The sequence below is a fragment of the Mauremys mutica genome, chromosome 16 (genome assembly GCF_020497125.1).
Source record: "Mauremys mutica isolate MM-2020 ecotype Southern chromosome 16, ASM2049712v1, whole genome shotgun sequence".
NCBI classification, from domain to species: Eukaryota; Metazoa; Chordata; order Testudines; family Geoemydidae; genus Mauremys; species Mauremys mutica.
In genome coordinates, this window is record NC_059087.1 from 21,932,817 (window position 1) to 21,945,328 (window position 12,512).

At 46.4% G+C, this 12,512-nt stretch overlaps 1 protein-coding gene across 11 annotated transcripts in view; it reads right to left on the reverse strand.

The window, feature by feature from the left end:
• DEPDC5 (DEP domain containing 5, GATOR1 subcomplex subunit) overlaps positions 1–12,512 on the reverse strand; it is a 63,611-nt gene that overhangs the window by 42,997 nt on the left and 8,102 nt on the right. For all 11 annotated transcript variants that reach the window (XM_044989901.1, XM_044989896.1, XM_044989899.1 and 8 more), the window contains 10 exons: positions 12,123–12,192; positions 9,202–9,280; positions 8,779–8,840; positions 7,555–7,624; positions 5,440–5,512; positions 4,493–4,596; positions 4,122–4,196; positions 1,762–1,896; positions 1,032–1,093; positions 860–933 (listed from right to left, as the gene is read on the reverse strand). In XM_044989901.1, coding sequence (XP_044845836.1) covers positions 860–933; positions 1,032–1,093; positions 1,762–1,896; positions 4,122–4,196; positions 4,493–4,596; positions 5,440–5,512; positions 7,555–7,624; positions 8,779–8,840; positions 9,202–9,280; positions 12,123–12,192 — 804 coding nt within the window. The remainder of the gene's footprint in view (positions 1–859; positions 934–1,031; positions 1,094–1,761; positions 1,897–4,121; positions 4,197–4,492; positions 4,597–5,439; positions 5,513–7,554; positions 7,625–8,778; positions 8,841–9,201; positions 9,281–12,122; positions 12,193–12,512) is intronic.

Genomic DNA, 12,512 nt, shown 5'->3' on the forward strand with positions numbered 1-12,512 from the left:
GTGCCATAATTGTTTATAAGCTACTCCCCATCCAAGCTTCTCCCATCTGAATTTGCAACCAGTCAACTATTTGCGATAATGTGTATCTTGCAGTAAGAAAAGATTCAGATGAGACGTCCTAGAGCACTCTTTCATATAAGGCAAAGAGCTATCAGAAGTTCAATCTACTTGGACGGACAGAATATGACAGAATCTGTGTAAGTGGTTACTGGTCAAGACACCCAGGCATGCAGAGACATGAAGAGGAAACTTACCTATGCTAGCAGCAGCTATATGGATATTGTTGAACGTTTGCACATGTATGTGTATGTGTGGTGGGGGGTAATTCAACCTCTAGCCCAGCCTCTTATGAAAACAGAGAATATTGTCAGAGTACTTAACAAAAAGATACTTGAAATAATGGAATATAACCATACCATGGCTTGGTGGTTGAGAACATCACACTACAGCCCTCAGTGTTTCACTAGGATCATATGCCTGCTCCAGTCTTTACCCACATCAGACCCATTTTCCTTACCCATAACAGCTTATTCAGGATTTACTCCTGAGTTGCTTGAAGTGATCTGACCAGTCCAGTCTGATTTGCTTAACTTCCTGCATTTGCCTAACAAACTTCAAAGACAGATATGAGTCTGCTGGACATGGAGCCTCAGCAAGACTCCTTCCTTTACAAGTTTCTCTATAACCTTACAAAATTTTGTATGTATACACTTTGCTCTACCTGTGCTTTGCATGCATAGCAGGAGAAACTAACAACATGGAATGAAATGAAGAATTCAGCAGGTCAGTAGAGAAGAACATGCAGCATGAAGGCTCAGCACTAGCTGATATTTACCTATAACCCCAACATCACACCTACCTATGGTTTATCCAGTGTGGAATATTGTAGTCATCTCCTAAGCGAGAATCTCCGGGACCACTGCGATTGTGCAGCTAAGAGAAGAGAGTTCATAGATGCAATAATTACTGAGAGTTTTGGCCAACTAGTCTCATAATAAGCAGCACTTTCAGGGGAGCCAAGATTCTGTTACCTTGAAGAGTGGAACAGCATGCAGTGGTTGCTCCCCCATGCACACTAAATCTACACCAATCCCTGAAAACAAAGAAACAAAGGGGTTAAGCCACATACGATCCAGAACTGTTGCTGCTGGCCTAATCCAAACAGGTCATAAGTCTGAGTTAAAGTTACATAAATCTGCTGTTTTTGAACCAAATTTTTAAATCTGATTACAATAAACCGCTAATGATCCCATGCTTTCTTCGCATTAACTACCATGAAGCAGAAGCAGCCTTCTTTATAAGCAGGCTGCTCTTTCTAGTCTAGTATTTAACATAATGCATTTGCTTCCACGACAGTGATCTGCAATGCCAAAAATGATAGAGAGCACAGGTGTGCCCAGATGTGGTTATTGCTGTGGTTTACCCATACAGAGTGCAGGAAGGGAGATATGCATTAGTCATAGGGAAACTTTTCCTATCAGATAAAATTGTCTTTCAACGGAAAGTTCCTCATGGTCTGATTTTAAGAAGTGCTGAGAACTCACTTTTAAGAAGTGCTCAGCACCTCTAAAAATCAGCCTATTACTGCACTTAATTTGGAAATAAGTTTTCCAGCTATAAACTGTCTTCGAGATGGATACAGGACCTTGCAATGGTGCCTTTTGGAGAGCTAAGGGAAGCAATGGACCTGGATGAAATTAAGGTTGTTTGCATACACAGAGGTTGTAAAACATTGCCAGTTAGTTAGGAAAACTATTTTACCATTATCTATCATGCGCTGTTTGGTCAGGATCATGAGGAGACGGTCCACTTCAAACACACCCACCCCAGGTGTGATAACCACAGACATCTGTCCAGTCCGGTCAAAGTTGCGGTTTATGTAATGCTTGTCAAACACTATGAGATAAATCAGAATCAAGGAACAGACATTTTAAAATAAAATTATGTTAAATATTTCATGAGTGCTCAAGAAATAACTAACTCACTACTGATGGTGCTAGGAAGCAACCTTCCGCAAACACAAGCGCAGCCAGTTAGTGACTACAAGGCCATGACCAAAAATGTTTTCCCCCTGATTTTGAAAGACATGGTGGATTGGCAGTAGAGGTACGAAGAAGGGCAAAAGATGATGGGTATAGGCATGCATATACATGGGTGCCTGTCCTGTCTGCTAGAGTTTGTTTTATTGCCACTTAGAAAAGATGTCAAACACAGTGAGCAACAGGATCAAATAGTATGATATGCCTCTCTACAAAAAAATAAAGCCACCGCATTATGGTGACTGGAGGACTCTGATGTATAGAAGCCACACCGATACACATTAGACAAAGGAAAATAAAATATTTAATGCAGACAAAGCTTTGCAGTTGGTTCCAAGAACCTAAACTGCCAAACTTCAGATCTTTCATCTTTAATACCAGTTCTCACTGAAATAGATACAGACTAGTTACTGTTGAATGAAAGACATGACACCTTAAATCAGGGGTCTCAAACTCAAATGACCCCGAGGGCCGCATGAGGACTAGTGCATTGGCCCGAGGGCCGCATCACTGACACGCCCCCTTGCTGCCCCTGGCCCCACCCCCAATCCACCCCTTCCATGAGGCCCCGCCCCTGCCCTGTCTCTTCTCCACCTCCTCCCCTAAGCGCGCGCAGTTTTAATAAATATATACACTCAGTAATGCACCTCACTCAAAGGACAAAACACGCACTTAGATTTACTGCCTAAGGCTCTGGGAGGGAGTTTGGGTGGGGGAGGGGGTCTGGATGCAGGCTCTGTGCTCGATGCAGGCTCCAGGCTGCGGCAGGGGGTGGGGGTGCAGGCTTTGGGACGGAGTTTGGGGATAGGAGGGAGTGCAGGGGTGAGGGCTGTGGGGCTGAGGGCGAGGGGTACATGATGCAGGAGGGGGCTCAGGGCTAGGGAAGAGGGTTGGGCTGTGGGGTGAGGGCTGTGGATGAGGGGTTCATGATGCGAGGGGGCTCAGGGCTAGGGAAGAGGGTTGGGCTGTGGGGTGAGGGCTGTGGATGAGGGGTTCATGATGCGAGGGGGCTCAGGGCTAGGGAAGAGGTTTGGAGTGTGGGGTGAGGGCTGTGGATGAGGGGTTCATGATGTGGGGGCGCTCAGGGCTGGGGCAGAGGATTAGGATGCGGGGGGATGAGGGGTTCATGATGTGGGGGCGCTCAGGGCTGGGGCAGAGGATTAGGGTGTGGGGGGATGAGGGCTCTGGCTGGGGCTGAGGATTAGGGTGCAGGGGGATGAGGGGTTCATGATGTGGGGGTGCTCAGGGCTGGGGCTGAGGATTAGGGTGCGGGGGGAATGAGGGCTCTGGCTGGGGCTGAGGGTTTGGGGTTGGAGAGGCTCAGGGTAAGGGAAGCCTGCCTTGCCAGTACTGGCGGAGGGCAGGCACTAGGACCCTGCACCCTAATCCTCAGCCCCAGCCAGAGCCCTCATCCCCCCACACCCTAATCCTCTGCCCCAGCCCTGAGCGCCCCCACATCATGAACCCCTCATCCCCCCGCACCCTAATCCTCTGCCCCAGCCCTGAGCGCTTCCCTTCCGCCCCCCCCCAGCCCGGCCCCGGCGGGTCCCGCTTCCCACCCCCCGGCCCGGCCCCGGCGGGTCCCGCTTCCCTCCCCCACCCCCCGGCCCGGGCCCGGCGGGTCCCGCTTTCCCCCCCCCCCTTACCCGAGCGCGTCTCCGGCGGTCCCGCTCAGAGCCGCGTGGTGAGGGGGCGGGGCTGGGAGCTCCACGCCGAGCGCAGCGCTCAGCCCAGAGCTCCCAGCCCCGTCCCCTCCCCACGCGGCTCGGATCAGGGCGGGGCTCAGGCGCTCGGACGGAGACTCGGCGCTCTATGCGCCGAGGCTCCAGGAGAGGGGCGGAGGCGGGAGCCTCCGCTTTTCTCTTGGGGGCCCCTGCGGAGCTCCCCTGGGGAGCTCCGCGGGCCGCAGGGAAGAGCTCCGCGGGCCGGCCGCATGTTTGAGACCCCTGCCTTAAATAGTCTTCCCCTCCTTGCTTTCACAGGTAGTGCTAGGCAAGCAGCACTCCACAGAAATCTATTGGCTGTAGCTTTCTGTGGTCCCGCCTCTCTATACTTTGCACAAGTTTATTCTTCACTACTCACCATTGAATGAAAGATTTATGGCCTCCAGGTAGTTCCCTTGTGCTGAGGTAGAATTATACCCTGCGGGGAAGCCATCTGGACAAGAGATTGAAAGAAATAATTTCATTTTTAATATATGCAGACAAATGGACATTTCCTACACTTTAGAGTTATTCCCACACCTCTCCCTTATACAGAGTCAGAACTTGTGCTTCCCAGGCCATCTCAGACAGAGCCACAAGAAACTGGAAGCAGCAAGAATGTCATTTGTGGCATAAGCATTGGAACAGGCAACCTCAGTGTAGAGTGTTGCTAGACCCAGAGCTAGAAGCTTTGCAGCTAAGTTTCATTAAAAAAAAAAAAAAAACAAAAAACAAAGAAGATCTCCCTACCTGCCTGTTCCAATCGCACCAGCACCGGGTACTGAATAAAAAGTTTTTTAATGGTCACAAGCAATGACGTCCACTCTTCTCTTCTCTCATTCTGTACTACAACCCTGAAAGGAACATAACTTTTGAGGACCATAGAAGGAAGGAGAGCATGAGGCTTCTCAGAGGAAGTTTTAAGAGGGAGAGAAGGATGCACAAGTTACAGCTTGAGGAAATGAATGATAAAGAGGAGAGTGGATACTTCTACAACTCTGTCTCCCAGGTGAGATAGCTACGACACATCCATCTTATTATGTGTATTAGTATCCATTCATACCCACAATGTACTAGGTGCTGTACAAACATCAAGGCAGGCAAGGTCCCTGCCCTGAAGACCTTATAATCTGTGGCTTATACAAGATCTTACATTATAGCCTACATGTAAGCGAGAAATATAGTAACATGTTCTATGTTTAATATGAAAAAGCATCATTTCTTTTTAAAGGAGGAACTGGCATTCCAAGCTAGACCAACTTTACCAGCTGGCGAAAGCTTCAATAACCATATCCCATCCTGATCAGCAGACACAGGACTCAGATACTTAACTGGAAATATAATCAAAGTTTCAGCGCTGGCACCCCACAAAGGGTTCATCTATCCTTTGGCTACTCAAAAAAGTAAACATTCTAAAGACAGCCAAGTCTTACATAAAATGCTACCAGTAGCACTACAGAGAAAGCCCTACAGCCTCTGAAGTTTGTCATCGATTTCTATAACTAAGTAGCAGCAAATGTGAGCGTGGGGAGAACTGGTCAATTTGTCAGGATTCAGAGAAGGATGTTTCTCATTGTGCTAAGATCTTGCCCTTGTGATGTATTCTAGCAAGAAACATGTCTCATCAATAAGAATTACATATGCGTTCGTTCAAAAATATCCCTTAAAACACAAAACTGTCACAGGGGAAAATATACTTGTAGAAATCTTCATAAAATCTTCCCTCGTGATCCTGCCGAATTGAGGCACGGTGTATCTCAGGAAACTCATCTGAAATGGAGAGGAAACCAAGGATGAAGATGGTTCATTCAGAAATCTGAAGGGGGCCCCAATACGCTTACTCCCTTTTTTTTTTTTTTTTTTTTTTTAGCAAAGGGAAGTTATTTCTAGAGAACATCCAAATCTGCAACAACAAAAAATCGGATCTCTCTGACAATATTAAATTTGGTTTAAAATGAAGTCACAGGGATCTTTCTACAAGAGTGAGTACTTTAGGAACAAGTTGCATATAAGCCCTGCATCCTTTCATGTATCAGAGGGGTAGCCGTGTTAGTCTGGATCTGTAAAAGTGGCAAAGAGTCCTGGGTCTCAAACTCAAATGACCAGGGGTCTCAAACTCAAATGACCACGAGGGCCACATGAGGACTAGTACATTGGCCCGAGGGCCACATTACTGACACCTCCTCCGCACCACCCTCGGCCCCACCCCCCCTTCCATGAGGCTCCGCCCCTGCCTCGCCTCTTCCCATACCTTCCCAGCCCCCATTCCAACCCCTTCCCTGAAATCCCCACCCCAACTCCGCCCCCTGCAGGGGCTCAGGGCAGGGAGTTGGGGTGTGGGGTGCAGGAGGGATGAGAGGTGCAGCAGAGGGTCAGGGCAGGGCATCAGGGTGCAGGAGGGGTGCAACAGGGGGCTCAGGGCAGTGGGTTGGGGTGTGGGGTGCAGGAGGTGCTCCGGGCAGGGGGTCGGGTGCGGCAGGCAGCTCAGGGAAGGGGGTTGGGGTGCAGGAGGGGTGTGGGATGCGGCAGGGGGTTCAGGGCAGGGGGTCAGGGTGCAGGGTACGGCAGGGGGTCAGGGTGCAGCAGGGGGCTCAGGGCAGTGGGTTGAGGTGTGAGGCTCAGGGAAGGGGGTCAGGGCAGGGGGTCGGGAGCAGGGTGCGGCAGGCGGCTCAGGGAAGGGGGTTGGGGTGCAGGAGGGGTGTGGGATGCAGCAGGGGACTCAGGGCAGGGGGTCAGGGTGCAGGGTACGGCAGGGGGTCGGGGTGCAGCAGGGGGCTCAGGGCAGTGGGTTCGACTGCAGGAGGTGGCAGGGCAGGCACGCATCGGGGGCTGGGCAGGCACCCTGCCTGCCTGCCCGCCCTGCCCCTGCGCCACTCCAGGAAGCGGCTGGAACGTGGGGGAGGAGAGGCGCAGGGGTGTGTGTTGATGTTGCTTCAGGCACCGCCCCCAGCATCTCCCATTGGCCGGGAATGGGGAACTGCGGCCAATGGGAGCTGCTGGGGGCGGTGCCTGAAGCAACATCAACACACACCCCTGCACCTCTCCTCCCCTACGTTCTTTCCGCTTCCCGGAGCGGCACGGGGGCAGGGAGCCTGCCCTGCCCCGGTGCGCGTCGGGCCGGAGCCGCTCTAGGTAAACTCTGGGGGAGGGTGGGGGGGCCATGAGGAGCACGCGGGCCGCAGAAAAATAACCTCACGGGCTGCATGTTTGAGACCCCTGTTATAGACTAACAGACATACTGGCGCGTGAGCTTTCGTGGGTGAATACCCACTTCATCGGATGCATGTTAGGTTTTTCCTTAAAGGATTCCCACAAGGACTGATCAAGCACCCACTGTGTTTGGCATGGACTCCTTTGGACAGAGAGTGCATCCACCTAACACAAAGAGGGAAGCTGTGCTCACCTTGTGAAATATACTTGAGTTAAGGTACAAGAAAATAAGGTTCTCTACAAGTTTACAGATACACTGATCCCTTCTCTTCCCCACCGTTTCTGAGGAGAACAAGGACTTAACAGAAATCATAAAAACAGGTGCAGAGTTGTGCAAGTTGTACATATGCAATATGAAACCATGGAAGACAGAGGAATGTCTGCATCTCCTGAAGCATCCACGGTCACTGATACTCCCTGCATAACACATTCATAATGAACTACAGAACACAGTACCCAATAGTGAAATTAAGTTCTCCACTGGCACAAACTACTGTTAGCTAACACCAGCCTCCAAGAGATAAGGGGGACAGACTGAAGGCAAGAGTATGGAAAGGGGAGGTGTGTGGGGGGGGAGAAAATATTATTCAATAGCTTCTTACCTATGGATTTTGCATCATAAAAAGTTCTAGAAAATAGAACCACTGTCACCTCATGGCTGCAGTTCTTCTCCTGTTCAAGAGAAATAGAAAGAAGTGGGTGGGGAAAGAAAAATAGTTCTTCTCCCTGAAATCACATACTTATCAGTAACTAATGGTGCACACACACAAAAGCATAGGGAGCAGAGATTATCACAAACAAAAGGAGAGCAAACACTGATACACCTGTAGTAAACAATGCACAGGATTTATATGGCTGTACAACACCGCTGTGTAGGTCCTGTAGTGCCAAGCTACAACAAATGGCACTAATGAGCTGTAGAGAGCACCTTGACCAGATCTCCCAGTCTCCCTTCAGAAGGGAAATATGGGCCCAGGTGAGGAGAGAAGAGAAAGAAACACTGAGCTATGCAATAGGATAACCAGAGGGCAACTTCTCATCCTCTCCCCCCATTCCCAATATGAAAACAAAATATACTCACAATAAAAGACATCTCACATAGCTTCCAGCTGCATAAAGTCTTACACGGCGCCTATCAATTTCATAACATTGCCAAAAAGCAGCATGGAGATAAGACAACCCTAACATGCACACTTCTTGCCTCCTGGACACCTGGAAATGTCAGTCACACTTTGCATGCATTTGACATTTTCAAGATTTAGGGCTCTTGAGGATTTAAATGTATCCTTGCCCTCTAATGTGTTGATTTCACATTCGACCCCATCTTAAGTGTCTTATTCAAGATTGCTGTGATTTTCTTATTTAAACTCAACTTTTTGGTGCCAAGGCCCTTGTTTGTGAAGGTCCATGGCTAAGGGAGTCATGGCCACTGGAAATTACAATTGATGACTCTGTAAATGTGTAAAAAATAAATAAATAAATAAATATCAGGGTCTTAACTGTGAATAGTCAGCTTGTGGCTCTTTTTAAAGACGCTATCAGCACATTAGATAAACAAGTGATACTGGAGAATGGATAAATACACCTCTATCTCAATATAACACTGTCCTCGGGAGCCAACAAATCTTACTGTGTTATAGGTGAAACCGCGTTATATTGAACTTGCTTTGATCCACTGGAGTGCGCAGCCCCGCCCCCCCGGAGCGCTGCTTTATCGCGTTATATCCAAATTCGTGTTATATCGGGTCGCGTTATATCGGGGTAGAGGTGTACATGGGATGACTTGTCCTTTTAGAAGCAGGCTCTATACAAAACTGCAACAGTACCTTCCATTTGGTGAAAAGATCAGCAAGGAAACCGTTCACAGCTTTCTCAAAGTACAGGTCCCCTGCAGAAAAACCAAACCAAAACAAAAGCAACACAAAGGCATCAGAAAGCTGCCATTTTTATTACACACAATCCCACACACACCCCTGTTTTGAGGTAATTTTACCTTGAGGGTTCCAGTACAAAAAGTTGTATTAGCATCAGGGCTGCCCACCTTACAGGCATTAAGAGTCACTAATGATGTTACCAGAGAAAGGAACATGACAAACGATAACAAGCAGGGCTAAGGTTTTAGATGATGGGAACAATAGCACAGCTTTGGTGTCAATGGCAACTGACCCTAACTTCATATTTCCAATGCATTGTCTATGTACAAGGTAGGACATTTAAATCATATAAGTGAGAAAAAGTTATCTACGTACCATAGATGTCAAAGTCCCACATTTCACAGCTCATCTGGATAAAGATGTAAACCATGGCTGAAGTTGAGCGGAACACCACCTACCCAGGAGCGAGAGAGAGTGTCAAGTGGTGACATACCTGCTGAAGGCTTCATAAGGCTATTAACTAGAAGGAAGCTTGTTTAGCTCCTGAGCACTTATCTCAGCATTCTCTAACATGGGCATTAACTATTAAGCTACACATAAGCTCTGCCTACTAGATAGACAGCACTGCAGTCACTTCTGAGGGGTTTGTTTTTCAAAGTCCTGTGCAATTCTTAATATAGTTGAACTCATTGCACTGATGGTGTTAATCATGTGATTTATGGAATTTGTTATTATTCCCCACATCCTTCATAGCCAGCAGCATGTGTCACCATTAATTTGTGAGCAAGCAATCATGAAAAGGAACTTCACTTAAAGCAGTGAGTCTCAAACTTTTTTTTACTAGCGACCCCTTTCACATCACAAGCCTCTGAGTGTGACCCCCCCCCTTATAAATTAAAAACACTTTTTATATATTTAACACCATTATAAATGCTGGAGACAAGCAGGGTTTGAGCTGGAGGTTGACAGCTCACGACCCCCTATGTAATTTCCTCGCAAACCCCTGAGGGGTCCCGACCCCCAGTTTGAGAATCCCTGACTTAAAGTATGTTAGTGAATGGGGCAGCACATTGTCCCTTGGTAAAATTCCATTTTGTTCAGAGTTTACATTTCAGCATCTGTGTTATCCTTTCTGCCAGTTCAGAAAACAAAAAACAGTTAATAAATGCTTTGTGCTAGGGCTGTCAAGAGATTAAAAAAAAATCACAATTAATTGCGGTGTTAAACAATAGAATATCATTTATTTAAATATTTTTGAATGTTTTCTACATTTTCAAATATATGGATTTCAATTACAATACAGAATACAAAGTGTACAGTGCTCACTTTATTTTTTATTACAAATATTTGAATTGTAAAAAATAATAGTATTTTTCAATTCACCTAATACAAGTGCTGTAGTGCAATCTCTTTATCATTAAAGTTGAAGTTACAGATGTAGAATTATGTACAAAAAAACCCTCTGAATTCAAAAATAAAACAATGTAAAACTTTGGACCCTACAAGTCCACTCAGTCCTACTTCTTGTTCAGCCAATTGCTCAAACACTTTTTTTACATTTGCAGAAGATAATGCTGCCTGCTTCTTGTTTACAAAGTCACCTGAGAGTGAGAACAGACGTTTGCATGGCACTGTTGTAGCTGGCATCGCAAGCTAGTTACATGCCAGCTGCACTAAAGATTCCTATGTCCCTTGATGCTTCAACCACCATCCCAGAGGACATGCGTCCATGCTGACGACAGGTTCTGTTCGATAACGATCCGAAGCAGTGCAGACCGATGCATGTTCATTTTCATCACCTGAGGTGAGATGCTAACAGCAGAAGGTGGATTTTCTCTTTTGGTGCTTCGGGTTCTCTAGTTTCCGCATCAGAGTGTTGCTCTTTTAAGACTTCTAAAAGCATGCTCCACACCTCATCCCTCTCAGGTTTTAGAAGGCACTTCAGATTCTTAAATCTTGTATAGAGTACTGTAGCTATCTTCAGAAATTTCAGATTGGTACCTTCTTTGCATTTTGTCAAATTTGCAGTGAAAGTATTCTTAAAACGAACAAGATGTGCTGGGTCATCATCCAAGACTGCTATAACATGAAATATATGGCAGAATGCGGATAAAACAGAGCAGAAGACATACAAGTGCCCCAAGGAGTTCAGTCACAAATTTAATTAACGCATTATTTTTTTAAAGAGTGTCATCAGCATGGAAGCATGTCCTCTGGAACGATGGGTGAAGCATGAAGAATATAAATCTTTGCGCATCTGGCAAGTAAACATCTTGTGACGCCAGCTACAACAGTGCCATGCGAACGCCTGCTCTCACTTTCAGGTTACATTGTAAATAAGAAGTGGGCAGCATTATCTCCTATAAATGTAAACAAACTTGTTTCTTTTAGCAATTGGCTGAACAAGAAGTAAGACTGAGTGGACTTGTAGGCTCTAAAGTTTGACATTGTTTTGTTTTTGAGTGCAGCTATGTAACAAAAAAAAGCCTACATTTATAGGTTGCACTTTCATGATAAAAGAGACTGCACTACAGCAGGAGTTTTCAAACTGTGGGTTGGGACCCCAAAGTTGGTCACAATCCCATGGCTGATGTTGGCCCTGGGCCCCAGCAAGTCTGAAGCCCAAGCCCCACCACCCAAGGCTGAAGCCCTTGGGCTTCAGCTTTGGCCCCTCTGCCTGGGGGGCGGGGCTTGGGCAGGCTTGGTCTTCGGTCCCCTCTCCTGGAGTCATGTAGTAATTTTTGTTGTCAGAAGGGAGTCACGGTGCAATGAAGTTTGAGAATTGCTGCATTACGGTACTTGTATGAGGTATATTGAAAAATACTATTAATTTTGTTTATCATTTTTACAGTGCAAATATTTGTAATAAAATAATATAAAGTGAGCATTGTACACTTTGTATTCTGTGTTGTAATTGAAATCAATATATTTGAAAATGTAGAAAAACATCCAAAAATAATTAATACATTTCAATTAGTATTCTATGGTTTAACAGTGTGATTAAGTGTGATTAATTTTTTAAATCGCTATTAATTTTGAGTTAATCGCAAGAGTTACCTGCGATTAATCGACAGTGCTACTTTCTGCTCATCACAACCTCAGTCCAAAGAAAATAGCAACCAAAGGAGATCATCAAATAGAAAGAACTCCAATTTCATACAATAACATATTAAACATCAAAACTGCTACCAAACCACTAATATGGCTACAGCCAGTGGCACAGTGACCAGACACGGGTTTGGATGCCCTGAAACATCAGCTGAAAGAAAGGGAGAAAAATGTTTTAAAAATCCTACCCGGGTATCTTCACTGATGTACCCACATGTGACCTTCTCACTCTTAACCCATAGCTCACCCACTTGTGCCCTATAAGCAAAACAAAAAAAAGGAATTAAACGCAAAAATAAGCTTTGTTAAAGAGAGCTGGTATGGAGATTAGAGAACTACATGCCGTGCTCCAGCTAGAGATACGACAAACATTGCATTCAATTGGGACTTGAATATAGCCCTTAACGGACTGTGAGTAAAATCCATCGAAACAAAACATACTTTAAATGGTTGCCCCTACATGGCACCAGTGCCAAGTGACCTCCCACTGCAGCTCCCTACCACAACCACTCCCTCTTATCACCTCAACACCAATCCAAAGGAACCCCTCTTTTGCCCCCTCTCGCCAAATCTCGTCA